General features: G+C 45.7%; 1 protein-coding gene across 2 annotated transcripts in view; it reads left to right on the top strand.

The window, feature by feature from the left end:
• The first annotated feature begins 4,132 nt into the window (after positions 1 to 4,132).
• SLC25A33 (solute carrier family 25 member 33) overlaps positions 4,133 to 17,519 on the top strand; it is a 37,799-nt gene continuing 24,412 nt past the window's right edge. The window contains exons 1-2 of one of the 2 annotated variants that reach the window (XM_048824608.2): positions 4,150 to 4,238; positions 13,583 to 13,879. Coding sequence is in view for 1 of the 2 variants with exons in the window: in XM_048824607.2 (XP_048680564.1) it covers positions 4,189 to 4,238 (50 nt within the window). In the remaining variant the exon portion in view is untranslated. Of the gene's footprint in view, positions 4,239 to 13,582; positions 13,880 to 17,519 lie in introns of both variants that reach the window. The other variant, XM_048824607.2, reaches the window with a different exon arrangement.

Raw genomic sequence — 17,519 nt, 5'->3', positions numbered from 1 at the left:
GCTGCAGTTTCCACGGTATACATCTGATGAAGTGAGCTGTAGCTCACGAAAGCTCATGCTCAAATAAATTGGTTAGTCTCTAAGGTGCCACAAGTACTCCTTTTCTTTTTGCGAATACAGACTAACACGGCTGTTCCTCTGAAACCTGTCAAATAAATTGGTTAGTCTCTAAGGTGCCACTAGTACTCCTTTTCTTTTCACCTAGCATTTTGAAGAGTTTGCAGTTAGGGTGCCATTTCCTTTGGTTGATGGTAGACATTCACAAGTGGTCAATTTGTTCCATAATCTAGGAGTACTCTTGGATTCCTTGCGGATGCTAAGATCTCACATAACAGAATCTGCGAGTAATGCTTTCTGTCATATCCATCTGGCTAAGAGACTCTGTCCCATCTTGGCGGATGATGATTTGGCCTCAGTTATTCATGCCTTCATCACTTCTCAACTGGACTACAGCAATGTGATAAATTTTCAGGGCATGAAACCTTCAGCACTTGGGAAACTCCAGCTAATACAGAATGCTGCAGTGTTTCTCCTCATCAGCACAGTCTGCTGTGAGCACCTCAGACCGGTCCTCTGCTCTCTGCACTGGCTTCCCCATTCAATTTCAAATCAGTTTCAAAGTCTTCTCAAAAAGAAAAGGAGTACTTGTGGCACCTTAGAGACTAACCAATTTATTTGAGCATGAGCTTTCGTGAGCTACAGCTCACTTCATCAGATGTATACCGTGGAAACTGCAGCAGACTTTATATACACACAGAGAATATGAAACAATACCTCCTCCCACCCCACTGTCCTGCTGGTAATAGCTTATCTAAAGTGATCAACAGGTGGGCCATTTCCAGCACAAATCCAGGTTTTCTCACCCTCCACCCCCCCACACAAATTCACTCTCCTGCTGGTGCTAGCCCATCCAAAGTGACAACTCTAGAGTTGTCAATTTGTGTGGGGGGGTGGAGGGTGAGAAAACCTGGATTTGTGCTGGAAATGGCCCACCTGTTGATCACTTTAGATAAGCTATTACCAGCAGGACAGTGGGGTGGGAGGAGGTATTGTTTCATATTCTCTGTGTGTATATAAAGTCTGCTGCAGTTTCCACGGTAAACATCTGATGAAGTGAGCTGTAGCTCACGAAAGCTCATGCTCAAATAAATTGGTTAGTCTCTAAGGTGCCACAAGTACTCCTTTTCTTTTTGCGAATACAGACTAACACGGCTGTTCCTCTGAAAAAAGTCTTCTCAGTCCTCTTCAAAGTGCTTCATGGCCTGGGCCAAGGACATCTAAAAGATCACCTAACACTCTGGAATGAAGACCATGGTTCACAACTCAACTACTCTCTACAATAAGGGTAAAGCTTGTCTGTGCAGGGACAGAACTTTCTCAGGGGCCAGTCTGAGACTGTGGAATGAACTCCCCCACAAGAACCAAAGACTATCAAAAACCTTATTGCCTTCCACTGCAAGGCACATTTCTGGGAACTGCCTTAGCCAACATAAACACATAGCAACAGGCATGTTTAAAAATAAGAACAGTAAAAAAACCTACAAAAACAAGACACTCCACTGCACGTGCTTCTCCCCCTGGGGACAGGATGAGACAACAAACAACCCATGACAGATGTGTAGTCACGTTGCTTTATGCGCTAGTGAAAAGAGCTCAGACACGACAGTGATAAGCGTGGTATAAGAACTTTCATAGAACAGAACAGGATAGCTTGGAATAGAATACCTTGGAAGCTGCTTTGAAGTCCGTGGAAGAAAAGTGCAACATAAATGATCATTAAAGTGATTCAGACACAAGTTCCTAGCTCCAGCTTTAAGGGTCAGGTTATAAAAAGGCACAATGTAGATGCTTAAAGGAAGATGTGGGTGCAGGAGGTTAATAGCACTGCTGGCTTGTACCCCCTGAGAGTCTTCAGTCCAGATGCTACATTGATAAGCACTTTAAAAATACCTGTTATAATAATAATCCACAGACTCCCGGTATATTTGTGAAATAGTTCTGTGTTCAATGACAGTATTAGAAAGCATGCTGACTCTATAAAGAAGTAAATGTGTGATGCAGGCGGAGTTGTTAGCTGTTGATGTGAGCTGATATCTGAGCCAGGTGCCCTGTGTTTGACATCTGTCTAGAAATGCCTGTGTTTTTGGCAAGTCTCTGCTTCTCCAACTGTATCTGGCAGGATACAGAGGATGATCTGATTATTAATTACCGTTTACATATGCCCAAGATACTTAAGCACACACCTAGCTTGAACCAAGTGAATAGTCCCATTACTTTGCTGAATCAAGGCCATAGCTCCACATGGCTCACAGTAGGTATCATAGGAGGCAAGGGCCCAGCCCTGAGTAGCTTACATTCTGATTTATACAGGTAACACAGTCAATAAAGACATTAAGGATCCAGATCAAGTACCTGTGTGTTTGTTCTGGAGAGGTTAATAGGATAAAGGGAGAAGTTTTTAAAGGATCATATTTTGTTTTGCATGCCCACATTGTGAGTTACAATCATTTGAATAGCCATGTTTTTTGGGGTGCGACAGCGTGGCCAACTCTTGTGATTTTATTTGGTATTTTTCTTAAAGCCGCAACTCCAGGAGTCAAGAGATTGTGAGAAAGTCAGTGTACTTTTTTTTTTTTTTTTTTAAGTTGAAAGCCTCTAGCCCTCATGCCTGTGGAGAAAAGCTGGCAAATGTGACTCTTGGGCCCTTTAAAGATTCAAAAACCAGACTGGAAATAGAAAGAACATGAAATGTGTTATCTTTAAGCCAAACTCATGATTTTTTAATTTGGGGAAATTTGGGCTGCCAATACCAAGTAGAGGGTTTCAATCCTGCCAGGTCAGGCAAGTGAATGACCATAGAAAACACCTGGATAGAGCATGATGGGAATGGGATGTCAGCTGACAGTTTAGTTGAGAGATTTGAAGGATAGGCGAGGGAGATATTAGATGTGCAAAATATGCTGACATTACACTCAGGGAAAAGATGTAGCGTTTAGTTTATTTTGTCTGAAATGTGTCAGTAGCAAAATACCTTTAGGACAAATCGTGCCACTGCTTTCATCCCCCCCACCAACTTCAGAAGTATAATGCACTCAGCTCTAATACCCAGGAACTCCACTCAGCAAGGTAATCACAAGGGAGGATCAGATAAGATTTTCTTATCTCAGGAAGGCTCTGAATTTATGGCCTGGAACTGTCCTATCAGACACTATCATTATGCCTCTGATCTCAAATCTCCACCCATCTCAAGGCCTAAATATCTGCAACCTGGTCACCACATTGTAGCATCAATCTGCTTGAAAGACTGCAGACAACACTTTGCACAGTTGCAAACAGTTGCTCTATTGCACCCTAGGTTCCAGCTGTCCCAACAGCCTGCCCCATTGAACCTCACAATCCTGTTATATGAACTGATTTGGCTGCGTCCTTAATGTAATCAAGCCCCACTGCAAGAGCTGCCTCCTTGGTGTACACACAGCCTCCGTGCACTGCCTACCTGCTTGCTGAAACCCCATTCCCAGTGCACAGTCTTCTTGCTGCATATCTAATTCCAGTGCACCCCTACCTGATTGCCCCTGCAGCCCTACCTTTGCTGTACTTCCCAGCCCCAATGTGCCAGCCCTAAACCCATACCCTTGCATACCCCTTCCAATCTCACTGCACCAGCCCCAAGTCTTCACCCCCATCCAATGCACCCCCATTGCACCAGCCTCTGGGCTGCACCCCCCATCTCCCTACACTCCCATCCCATTGCGCCTCCAATCGCCCTGCACCCCTATCCCATTGCACCCCCTATCCCATTGCGCCCCCAATCGCCCTGCACCCCATCCCATTGCACCCCCAATCTCCCTGCACCCCATCCCATTGCGTCCCCAATCTCCCTGCACCCCCATACCATTGCACCCCCCAAGCTCCCTGCACCCCCCCCATCCCGCAATGCTCCAGGCTCGCGTCCTCCGCATTGTAGCACCAGAGCTTTCGTTTCCCCCTATGACGTCAGTGCCAGCGCCCCCGCCCCGCCCCCGAAAGTCCCGCCCCACTCAGTCCCTGGTTGGTGGGTTCACATCCCGCTGGCTTCACGTGATTTCCGAGGCTCCGCCCCTACCAGGCCCTGGTCCCGGGCCCGGTCGGCGCAGGCGCAGTGAGGAGGCAGTCGCGGAGCCGGTAGCAGGAGCCGGCGGCGGAGCCATGGCGGGAGCCCCGCAGGAGAACACGCTGCTCCACCTCTTCGCGGGGGGGTGAGTGCCCGGGCCCGGCCTCCCCGGGGCTCCTCCCTCCCCCCATTCCTCCCTGGGGTGTCCTGGGACCAGCCCCCCTCGCTTCCCCCCATTTCTCCCTGGGGTGTCCTGGGACCAGTCCCCCTCCTCCTTCCCCCCATTCCTCCCTGGGATGTCCTGGGACCAGCCCCCCTCCTCCTTCCCCCCATTCCTCCCTGGGGTGTCCTGGGACCAGCCCCCTTCCTCCTCCTTCCCCCCATTCCTCCCTGGGGTGTCCTGGGACCAGCCCCCTTCCTCCTCCTTCCCCCCATTCCTCCCTGGGGTGTCCTGGGACCAGCCCCCTTCCTCCTCCTTCCCCCCATTCCTCCCTGGGGTGTCCTGGGACCAGCCCCCTTCCTCCTCCTTCCCTCCATTCCTCCCTGGGGTGTCCTGGGACCAGCCCCCTTCCTCCTCCTTCCCCCTTCACCTGTTCCCCTCTCTCCTCCTTCCCCCCATTCCTTCCTGGTGTCTCCCTTGGGTGTCCTGGATCAGCCTCTCTCCTCCTCCTCCCCCCCCATTCCTTCCTTCCTTCCTTCTCCCTCAGGTGTCCTGGCTCAGGTCCCCCCACGTCCCCAGCTTTCTCCCCCCCATTCTTTTCTTCCTTCCCTTCGGGTGCCCTGGATCAGCCCCCTCTTCCCTTCCCCCTTCACCTGCTCTCCACTCTTCCTCCCCCCCTATTCCTTCCTTGCATCTCCCTCGGGTGTCCTGGCTCAGCACTCGTTCCCCCTTCACCAGCTGATATCTCCCTTCTCCTTCTTTCCTGTCCCCCCTTAATTTTTCCTGCCTCATCTTCCCTTCCTCTCCTGTTGATATCTCTAGATATTCTCTTAAAAGGCTTCGGTTATAAAGAGGTTTTGTATGGGGAGGGTGAGACTTGAATAGTCTCACACGTGGGATGGGGGGGAAGGGAAAGTATCGCTGCCACCCTCCTCCCCCCCGTGTCCACCCAAATGTGCCTCAGTTCAGAGAGAAATACGACTGAGGAGCGGGGGGAAGTGGTACCGGCAGGGATGGGGTTAATGAGGTTCACATGACACACACACACAGTAGAACATGCCTTTCAGCAGCAGCCAAGGCTGGGGTTAGGGCAGACTGGCTCATTCTCCTTCCTGTCTTTTAAAGCCCTGGCTGTGTGGACGTGGAAGGCACAATCCATGACCCAAAACGTTCATGCTCCAGTGCAGGCACACAGGATATGCCTGCTGACAGCATAGGCCAAAGTGGCAGTGATATCTGGAGGTGCTCTGGATCACAGTGCGTGCCTGCTGCTACCATTGCAGTTCTGGTTTGCACTGAGTTTTGCATTATAACCTGTTTTCAGCTGCTCATAACCTCACTGGAAACTTTCCCTTTGGGCTGCAATTCCTCATCCTTTTATACATATTTTTTGATAGTGCAAACATTTGATGCTACGGTATTGTTGCTTTCTCTGTCTCCTGGAATCAGATGTTGGGTTGTTATTGATCTGCTGTTTTTTTCCCTTTCAGTCTTTTAAATCTTTCCTTGTCTCATCCACCTCCTTCCCCTGTATTCTTGTTGTTTGTGCCATTGCAATAAGGCTGTGTAAGGTGGTGCTGCTGCCTCCCTGCAGTAGAACTGTATTGCATCTTAGCAAAATAAAACATCTTTTCCAAATATTGCATCATTAGGGGCAAGCAAGTCTAAAGCCTTATGACTGAGAAGGAAATGGGGGTGTTCATAGAATCATAGAATATCAGGGTTGGAAGGGACCCCAGAAGGTCATCTAGTCCAACCCCCTGCTCGAAGCAGGACCAATTCCCAGTTAAATCATCCCAGCCAGGGCTTTGTCAAGCCTGACCTTAAAAACCTCTAAGGAAGGAGATTCTACCACCTCCCTAGGTAACGCATTCCAGTGTTTCACCACCCTCATAGTGAAAAAGTTTTTCCTAATATCCAATCTAAACCTCCCCCACTGCAACTTGAGACCATTACTCCTCCTTCTGTCATCTGCTACCATTGAGAACAGTCTAGAGCCATCCTCTTTGGAACCCCCTTTCAGGTAGTTGAAAGCAGCTATCAAATCCCCCCTCATTCTTCTCTTCTGCAGGCTAAACAATCCCAGCTCCCTCAGCCTCTCCTCATAAGTCATGTGTTCCAGACCCCTAATCATTTTTGTTGCCCTTCGCTGGACTCTCTCCAATTTATCCACATCCTTCTTGAAGTGTGGGGCCCAAAACTGGACACAGTACTCCAGATGAGGCCTCACCAATGTCGAATAGAGGGGAACGATCACGTCCCTCGATCTGCTCGCTATGCCCCGACTTATACATCCCAAAATGCCATTGGCCTTCTTGGCAACAAGGGCACACTGCTGACTCATATCCAGCTTCTCGTCCACTGTCACCCCTAGGTCCTTTTCCGCAGAACTGCTGCCTAGCCATTCAGTCCCTAGTCTGTAGCTGTGCATTGGGTTCTTCCGTCCTAAGTGCAGGACCCTGCACTTATCCTTATTGAACCTCATCAGATTTCTTTTGGCCCAATCCTCCAATTTGTCTAGGTCCCTCTGTATCCTATCCCTCCCCTCCAGCGTATCTACCACTCCTCCCAGTTTAGTATCATCTGCAAATTTGCTGAGAGTGCAATCCACACCATCCTCCAGATCATTTATGAAGATATTGAACAAAACCGGCCCCAGGACCGACCCTTGGGGCACTCCACTTGATACCGTCTGCCAACTAGACATGGAGCCATTGATCACTACCCGTTGAGCCCGACAATCTAGCCAGCTTTCTACCCACCTTATAGTGCATTCATCCAGCCCATACCTCCTTAACTTGCTGACAAGAATACTGTGTTTTTGGTGCAGTATTGATGGTGTTAGCAATTGAGAAGGTACTAGGGAGGTTCTTAGAGCCCTGGTCAGCCTTTGGTATGGACTTTGTGGGCATTTGATACTGGGGCCACTTGGCTGGAAACATGACTGCACTGGAGTTCCACATCCCAGGGATACCCTGAGCAGCAATTGCCATTAATCTGCAAAGCCAGAAAGAGCCATGGAGTAGCAACATAGCAATCTGTGTTCATTCCTCCGGAGGCTGAATGGTTTAGTGCTTCTTCCCCCTGACAAAAAGTGTTTCTCTCCCTTGAGAACGTCCCCATAAAAGTGAAGTTTGGACTCTGTGTAAATGTCACTACCTTCCTGGAAGGGTCAGTGTAATCTATTCTTTCTAGACCCTGCGCTTGTGGTGCATATTGACTAGTCCTGGTAGAGGAAAGGAGCATTCTGAGGACCTGTATTATGCATTCATGCTGTAAGGCTCGTGCAGCCTGCGGCAGGCAAAGGGAAAAGAGCAGTTTGTGATGGAGTCACTAGGTCCACATCTGCAGTATAGAAGAGACCATGTCCTGAAAAAGTGCAGAGGATTTATGTGGCAGGGCAAGAATTTCCTTTTAATACTATGATTGAACGCCTGGAATCCTCAGGTTTCTTTCATATACAGGTGCAGGGATGTCCGGGTGGGGAGGATTTTGTTTTTCTTGATCTTAGCAGTGTGTGATCTATGAGGATGACTTGGAAAGGGTAATGGCAGTTGATAGTTGTGGTTGACCACATGCTGGAATTCAGTCTTGTCCAAAGTGAATTTCAATAGCTTTAAGGCTTTGTGTTTTGTTTCTTGATTACATAAGAGCACAGTTCAGAGGCTTTTGCTTGAGACATGAGACTTAAAAAAGCAGTATCTACCCAGTTGTATGTTTCTGTACTGACCTGCTAGGTATTAACACTAAAGCCTTTTTGTGTGTGTACTAATCAGAATTATGAAAGTGTGTTGTTTTTCCCATTGTCTTCATAATAAAAACCAATGGATTCTGTGCCAGGGCTGGCAAATTATGACTGGTTTGCAAGGCTGCTCTTAGGCAGTAAAGATAGAAGTCAAAGGTTTTGTCTACACTGCCACTTTACAGTGCTGCAACTTTCTTGCTTGGGTGTGAAAAAACACCCCCCTGAGCACTACAAGTTTCAGTGCTGTAAAGTGCAGTGTAGACAGTGCACCAGTGCTGGGAGCTAGTCCCCTCATGGAGGTGGTGGGTTTTTTAACAGCGCTGGGAGAGCTCTCTCCCAGTGCTGGTGCCATGACTATGTTGCTAGTGAAGACCTACCCTAACTTAGTGGGTCTTGGGACCGGACTGAGGGCTAGTCTACACTGGCAATGCTAAAGTGCTGCTGTGGTCTTGTGTATCTTGTGTGGTCGCAGCGCTGGGAGAGAGCTCTCCCAGCACTCTAAAAAAACCCACCTCAATGAGAGGTGTAGCTCCCAGTGCTGGGGCACTGTTTACACTGGCGCTTTACAGCAATCTGCTCGGGGGTGTTTTTTTCACACCCCTGAGCGAGAAAGTTGCAGCGCTGTTAATTGCCAGTGTAGACAAGCCCTTAGGAAAGGTGAGTTGTGTTTGCTATGATATCCAAGTGTGTGTAATTACAAAATCATATATAACTGTGACATTTTGCTGCATTTGTTAAATGAATGACTTGAGGCTAAATCCTGCCCTTATGTGTGCCTCCTGTTGAAGTCAATGCAGGACGCCATACAAGGCAGAGGTCAGCCCGTGGTCTTTAGGCAACTTGCCTGAGCATCAATTAACTGAATTCGGGGGGTGGGAGGGGTGGGAATGTTTGCAGAGCATATTTAGAACTTCTTGCATAGGCTGCGATTAAAAAGTAAGGCTGTGAAACTGCATAACCTAATGTTTCAAAAGATGCCAGAAGACTGTGGAGACTGAAGTCCTCTATTTAGCAACAGACCAATGTTCTGAGAGGTAAGCAAGGCTCCACTATTAACTAGATTAAGACCAGCGATCAATTTCATATAGTCTACTGAAGTCCTGTCAGTTGGCAAGTACTTTGGAAGAAGGTTTTGTAGTGCAGACAGATGAACTATCCAAAAAGATGGGCTTATAATGGAAATTGACCAAGCTTCATGTAATTACTTAGTGCTAGCATTGCAGGATTTTTCTCTAAGAATGTCAACCATAAAATGAGAGAGACGCACCATATTTTTAAATGTTATTGCAAGAAGTTATTCAGGAGGAGAAAAGAGAGTGTAGCCTTTTCATCATTTAGTCACTTTTAGAATATCTAGGATCCTACATGTAGTATACTGAACTTTCACATAAAAATAGGAAAGAAGTTTACAACTCTTTAAAAGGTGGAGCACAGAACTCTCTGTGAAGGTTATTTACTCAGAAATGCCAGGAACCATTACAGCTTTTTATACTCTGTTTTTCAAGTTAGCAGTACTGATTCATCCAGTAAATTAAAACCCACAAAGCTGTTTTCTGAAGGCACTACCTCTTCTCCTTCTGGCTTGTAGTAGTACATGTTGACTTAAGTACAGTAGTATCTGGATCCTGCCACTGAGATGTGGGCCCTATCTGTTCATTTATGTAGATAATAAAGATGCTTATCCAAGGTTCCAGGTGTCCCAATGTAATTGTACAATAAATAATAATTAAATTGATCCTCAGCAGCATTAAAATCAGTTCCACAGGACCTGAGCCATCCCCTTCACCACCTAACCTCAGCTTCTCCAGAGATCCTATTGAACAGGTGTCTTTTGCAGCATACCTAGAAAGTCACCAATCTTGGGCTGTCACAGGAAACACCCTGCCAACCATCCCCTCTTTTATAATGAGGGGGTCTAGTTCAAGCACCCTTGAGACCACATGTTTGGCAGTAAGGCACAGGGAGGTAGATCAGGCACTGTACAGACACACTAATAGAAGAGGATCCCTATGCTGAAGGTCTTCCATCCATCCTTGCTGTCGGTCATCCATGTTTCATGACTGACAGTTCGCACTCAACAGCAGTAATGGTACTGTAACAAACCAAGCTAGTGCAAATGTGCACCACTACCCTGTATTGGATTGGGCTGGAATTGCTCAGCTTTGTGCTTGGTCCCTGTTTTGCGAATATATGATCGTGATGAACACCACAGAAACGTCTATAAAAATGAAAATAACAAAGTAGTCGTGAAGTCTTTCCTTCAAGCTCATAGCCTGCACTCTTGAGGCTAGAGGATCTAGGTGAAATTCATAAAGCTGTTTTATGCAGCATAGTGGTGACAGTGAAGTGCCTAGGTGGTCACAGTGTGGTTATGCTATTTAACATTTACAGCTCTTAACCATGTGACCAACCACTTCTCTTCTGCTGTGCCGGAGGCTCCCTCTGCCCCTGTTCATTTCTGTCTTCCTGCTTTCTTCCATGTGAACTCTTAATGCACTGAACTTAAATTCTTCCTCTAGACTTGCTTCTACTAAGATAGCTGAGAAATTAGCCAGCTGTAATAGCTCAATAGGGAGCCTGTTGGGGATAGCTGATATGTCTGAGTTGTGTGCTGTATCTTTCTTCCACCCATTGTTCGTTGCTTGAGGATATTTACAATTAAAGATTGTTAGGTGCTATGTTACTATGGTGATAAAGTCCGTATGAAAACCTAAGACATGTAGATAGTTATGGGTGCTACTGTGCTATCTGCTAGGCATTGTCCAAATTGTTTGGAAGAGCTCCTAATCCAAGGTCCCAATCCTGCATACACTTAAGCATGTGCTTAATTTGTATGCGTTTATCCCCATTTTTGCAGATGGGGAACTAAGACAGAGAGAGACATACTTGCCCAATGCGACATAGAAAGTCTGAGGCAAAGCAGGAATTTAAATCAAATCTTCAGTGTCCTGGACTAGCACCCTAACTACTGAATTGTTCTTTTTCTCTTCACATATGCATAGGAAATCCGGTGTGTTTTGGAACAGTGACAAGATACATAAACTTGGGAAACCAACATCACCTTGGATTAAGTGTTATAAACCCTGCTATCCTTATGGGGTTTTGCTTTTTAGCAGTATAATAAACTTACAGCACATTCCCTTGAGAGACAAAATCTGATTAAAGGAAAACTTCAGTGATTAGATATTTATTTTGCTAACTATATTACACTATCAAAGCAATTTTTGTAAACCATTGTCACTGCTTCAGCTCTTCCATTCAAGTGAGGGGCAAAGTTTGTTTCCCCTCCATGTAAACTCTGTGGAGTAGGGACTGTCTCTTTGTTCTGTTTGTACAGCTAGCACAATGGGGTCCTGGTCCATGAGTGAGGCTCGTAGGTGCTACCTCAGTACACACAAATAATAATAATTCCCATCAGGGTCTCTTTGATGGTGCAAACTAGGACTCCGGGCCTGCAAGCACCTCCACCTAATCAGATCCTGGCATGGTGATCCACTGAAGTCAGTGGGGCTCCCTAGATGTAAGGGTCAGCCCACACAGAGTTGGTTGTAGTACCAGGGCCTAGGATGAAAAGGTTCCACTTTGCCAGTAGAAAACATTAGAAAGTGGGAACAAATGAAGTTTCTGTAAGATAAATTCTGAACTTAAACCCCCTTTTAATGACAATTTTGCAGTTGATATAAGAGCCACTCCATCACTTAAAACAATGTTGTTGGTGATTATGGCTGCGGGGCCCTATTGTGCTAGGCACTGTGCTTATACAAAACTAAAATGGACCCTGCCCCAACCAGCATGCAAGTTTACCTAACCGTACAGCTTTGAAGCTATCCAGCACTTAATGCAGACTAGGAGTGAAAGAATGGACTTTGACACGAGAAAGCATCTTTAAATTGTAGAGAGGTAGCTTCCTATTAGCTTTAGTGTATTTATAGGCAGTCACAGTGGTTCTTGCTGATTTCGTCTTGTTCGTTCGATGGAGTGTTTCTGTTAAGGATCACACTAATAACAGCAAAGCAAATCCTCCTGTGCTGTGGATTGGAAAGATGAGTCTGAGGCAAGAAGGATTTAATCAGCAACAAACAAGAATGAGACCTGGTAACGCCTTGAACACCTTGAATGGGTGATCTGTGTGACGTTACCGTGATCGCTCACGCCTTCTGACGTGCCCGGACACCACGGTGAGGAACATCGCGGAGAGTGCTCTGCAGGATGCTGTCAAGAAGCAAATCGCAAGGACCCCCTCCAAACAAGATGTCGCCACCTACCTGAGCGGCTCGCTGGAAAGTGAATTTGGAAGAGATGGGGAGACTTTGCTTTGCTCTGGACTCGTGCCCGCAACGCTATGTGATGACTGGAGAAGTGTATCAGCTGCCACTGGATGTGCGTGCAAGTGGGAAGCCAGCAACCACTTCTTCCCTGATTTGCCGACTGGAGGTTCATCCACAAGACCTGGCTCAACTGCATCCCATTGAACAGAGCTGTCCACCACGGGAATCGGAACAAGCGATGCAGGAAGTGCGGCTATGCCAATGAGACGCTACCCCACATACTGTGTAGCTGCAAGCCCCATGCGAGATTGGCAGCTGCGACACAACGCCATCCAAGATCACCTGGCCAGAGCCATTCCGCGACCTGTGGGGAAGGTTGCTGTAAACTCCGCCATCCCTGGAACTGACAGCCAACTGCGACCAGACATTGTCCTCACCAATGAGGACTGGAACAAGATCATCATGGTGGACATCACAGTGCTGTTCAAGAACAGGACCCCAGCCTTCCACGATGCCCGAGCTCGAAAGGTAAAGAAGTATGCCCCTCTGGCTGAAACCTTGAGAGCTAAGGGTTAACAGGTCCAGACACGTGCGCTGATCGTCAGAGCCTTACACCCCGGTAAGAGTGAGTGCTGAGAGAATGCGGAATTGGTCAACGCTACGCCCAGCTGATGCGGCAACTCATGGTGTTGGATGCCATCAGGTGGTTGAGGGACATCTCCATAGAACATGTCACTGGACATCAGCAATACCAGGAGGAATGAGCTGGAGTGCTGATGAGAAACACAGTCAGGAAAGGTTTCAGAGTAGCAGCTGTGTTAGTCTGTATTCGCAAAAAGAAAAGGAGTACTTTTGGCACCTTAGAGACTAACCAATTTATTTGAGCATAAGCTTTCGTGAGCTACAGCTCGCTTCATTGGATGCATTCAGGAAAGTAACAAATACTGTCCTCATAGATTGTATTTTCTAAATGGACAACCAACCTAATTCTCAATTACTGAGGGACAAACTCCCCTCATTGAGATGTGCTTTCCATTACCAAATCTCTATACAACTTTTCATGAGTAGTGTATCTGAGTATTCGGATTCTAATATCTAAACTGTATTATTCAATCTATTCAGCTAAATTTGGGTTATTGCTGATTATGTATTCTCTGTATCATATGACTTTTAAAAACTAACTTTGTGTTTGTGGATACTCTATGCACTATACCTAGATGTATAGACACTCTTTTCCCAACCTGTGTATTATATAATTTTTTCAACATTCGCTTTAATAAAATTTTTAATTTGTGTGTGTGCTTAAATGTTTCAAGGATTGGGGCCCAATTCAAAACCTCCCCTGCTTCGCAGATTCCAAAAGGAAACAGCCAGCAAAGCCCTCTTGAAAAGCCTGCTGGAAAAGATTGGGTTTGCAGTATGCCCTGAAGGTCAACCAGCTCAAGCTATTTCAGACCAAAGGTGTGGGGCAGATTCCAAAGATGAGGAAGATACAAGGAGTCCTCATGGAGAACCTTCCTGGCTGCTCTCAGTTACATCCAAAGTTGCTCTAGTTTGATCGCTGCCAATGTGTTAAGTTGCATCACTGCATCTGCAAGAGGTGTTTCAAACAGGTGAGTCCCAGGCCATTTAAGGCTCTATTGATCAAAACCAACACCTTTAAACTTCACATGGGACCACTGGGTAGCCAATGCAGGTCACAAAACATTGGTGTCATGTTTTTATGGTGAAGGACTCTATTTAACAAACAAGCTGCCACTCTCTGCACTGCACTAGCTTCAGGATTTAAAATATTGCTCCATGTAGAGCACTTGCAGTAGCAGGTAGATTTGTGGGGTTTTCTTAAATCAATAAGGAACAGGGCAGAGGAGGCCTCCTAATAAATTGCTCCAGCAGAGGTTAATACTTGTATAGTGCAGTGCAAACACTCATCCTTACAACACCCTCTGGGAGGAGGAGAATACTAATTCACCTACCTCACAGATAGGGGAAACAGAGACATGCAGGTTAACATGACTTGCAGGGCCACAGTAAATTATGGGCAAAATCTGGATTAGAACTCAAGAGTTCCTGGCTCCCAGTCCTATGCTTAGTCCACTGGTCTGTGTACACTCTGATAAGAAAAAGGTCTTTCTATTTCCTGAGTAGTGTCTAAACACAGCACTGATCTGAAAACAGGAAAATGCTTTGCAAGAATTCATGTACCTGGTAACAAAATTATTAGTTGGAACTTTATTGAATGCTTAATATAATTAAGGGGCTTGTCTGCTTGTCCTTATTTCATTACTTATTTTAATACAAAATCTGCTTCAGTCCCTGAGTTTGCATCCACTTATTTCACTTAATGCAGTGCTCAAGCATTGAAGGCATGACCTGCTTAACAGTCCCCACTGAGTATTCATTGCTGGAGATTGTGGCATGTTGCAGAAAAACAGACTGAAACTTTCCACCGCAAAATAAATCTGGGGAAAAGCTCTGTAAAGAGCATTCACCTCAGAACCCCCTAACTTTGAGATGATTCAAAATTCAGCTGTTGGGGACGCTTCTCAGTGCTTCCAGTTTTCCTAGGACGAAGATGGGCACACAATGAAATGTTAAGAGCTAGATATAAGAGCCCCTTACTTGTGTAAATGAGCAATTATTTACCTAAGTGGTCCCACTGAAGGGAATTGACCTGCTGGGTGACCCTGGGCGACCCTGGGCAAGTCATTTCCTTTCTCTGTGCCTCAGTTTCTCAATATTTAAAATGGAGGGTAAATAATACTGCCCTCCTTTGCAAAGCGCTTTGAGATCAACTGATGAGAAGTGCTATATAAGAGTGAAGTGTTATCAAATGCTTGACAGCGTGAATAAGGGGGCTTCCAATCCGGTCCTCTCAAATTATCCTTCATTATAGCCTTGGCTGGGCTCATAGCAGTTTTTGACCCATTCTGTGTCTTCTGGGATTACACCATTTACCATTCTTAATTTTCCCCAACAATTATGCTTGGTCTAGCAATGCTGAGTTCGGGTTTCCTTTCTAGTTGAGTTTTGGTTTTAAGTTTTGGGAGTCGTGCACATAGACTAGGTTGTTGGGATGCTGACAGCTTCTTTAGAATAAAGTCACTGTGTACTGGGGCAGACGTTAAGTATGAATGTCAAGGTCTTTGCAAATATAGAAAGTGGGAGGTAAAAAGAGAAGCACAATCAAATGTTGAGCCTAGCAACCAGGACATGATTTTTAAATAAAGCTTTTGCATCTACAATAAATAAACAAATATGCTTATGTAATCATATGTACAGAGAGGTACGGGGGGTGCTACTGCACCCCCTGGCTTCAAGTGGTTTCCAATTATATACAGGGTTTACAGTTCAGTTCAATGTCTCTCAGCATCCTCACTATACAAATTGTTCCAGCCCCCCTGTATGTAGTTACATAGGGCTTCCCATCAGTTCTTGTCATAACTGCTTACTAGCTGCTTTGTGGTCCTTCTGGCACTGATGGGAATTCTTGCACATCATGGGAAAGATCCATTTCTGTTGCGATCACGTGTTTCTGCTGCCTGTAATTCTTAGGTGAGGGTGGAGAGAGTAGACGCTACTTTTAGCTACCTTTAGACCTTTCTGATTCTGGACTGCTTTCTCTTTCCTAATGAAGAACAAATTGATTGTGAAACCCTTTTATTTTGATTTTACAAGAGGCCGATGCAATAAAAGCTGTGTATCTTGTTGTGAGAACTAAAATTTTGCAGCTGGTACCTCAAAGTAATTTTAACCAATATGGAGTCTTGGTGGACACGATAGCTGTAACTTTTACTTTGGAAACTCTGATCTGGCTGCATATTCATAATCCAGTACTGCAAGGGTTTGGCTTTGTTTGCGTAGCTGTTTAAGGTTGTTGCTGTTTTTTTCTTTTTCCCAGATGTGGGAGTATGAGACACTCTGGGAATACTAGAAAGTATTTCCTTTATGTGCAGCAGGCTATTTTCAGCTGTCTTCCCAGGAAATAGAACATCACAGGGAGAGATGATGCAAGGAAACCTCATGCGGAGGAAAATCAGCTGATCAGAGCATAGTGTTAATATACTGAAGTACTTACTGGAGCTGACCTGCAGAGAAGTCCAGAGATTTGCTGTGCTAGATAGTGTTGTGTTTAAAGTCATGCTGGTAACATTTGCCCTGAGCGGTTAAAGCTGATTATGTGGATACTAACTCGTGCTGTGTATGAAAAGGTTACACACTTATTCCAGGAGTAAATACTTAAATGGTAGAGGCTGCATACGTGTCGGAGGTTACTGAATTGCAGGATGGAAGGGCAGTTCGTGTGTGTCAACAGGACAAGACGGCAGAGGAGGTAGCTAGTGGCTGGAGGAGAATGGCCAGGTGTCCGAGAAGGTTGGAGAAATTGCATAACAAGAGATGTCACTCAGTGTAGGAATCATAATGCTCTCCTGTCAGTCATGAGGGCTGTGGTAGTTAGTACACATACTCACGTAAAACCCTAGACCGTATATTTTTAGAAGCAAGCTGCACAAAATAATCATAGAATCGGATAACCTTTTCATATTGTGTAATCTATTGTCTGTAAGTAGTTAACTTCGTTTTATCATGTATATGGAATAAACAAGATGTAACTAGATGTTTGGCATGGTGCAGTGTGGGCTATTCCTGGTTCTAATGCAGACTTCCTGTGTGACCTTGGGCAAGTCACTCAATCACTCAGTGCTTTGGTTTCCCCATCTGTGAAACAGAGATAATGCCTCCTTTCTCACACCCATTACCTGTATTGTATGTTTAGATTTGTAAGATTCAGGCAGGGAAAGTTTCTTACAGTCCCTGTACGATGGGGCCCTGATCCCAGTCTAAGTGCTACTGTAATATAAATGATCAAAGCATAACATTGTGTTTTTTATGTTTAACTCTAACAGCACGAAAGCACAGATTAGGCAGCAAGTGCTCATGTTCTTTGCACTGCCACCTGTTCGCTTCAAGATGCAATTCAGAGTTTTGGCTACAGTCCTACGGCCCTGAATAAAAAGGGACCCCAGTAGCCAAGATTGCCTTTTGCCTAGCACCCTGTTGTAGCAATTAAGGTCTGAAATTCTTTGATGGCTGGTTAGTTGCCAGGAGCAGTGAGAGGGCTTTCTCTGCCCTCTTTGCAGCCTGCCAGAATTCTAAGGGCATTGCTGAGCATATAAACTCTCTGGTTTTAGGGGTGTGGGGTTTTTTTAATATTTAGTCTCACCAGCATCTGGTTACATAATGTGGATGTGG

Source organism: Caretta caretta, chromosome 18 (assembly GCF_965140235.1).
Source record: "Caretta caretta isolate rCarCar2 chromosome 18, rCarCar1.hap1, whole genome shotgun sequence".
NCBI lineage: Eukaryota > Metazoa > Chordata > Testudines > Cheloniidae > Caretta > Caretta caretta.
The sequence above is the reverse complement of the archived record's forward strand: the minus strand, read 5'-3'. Positions and strand labels throughout refer to the sequence as shown.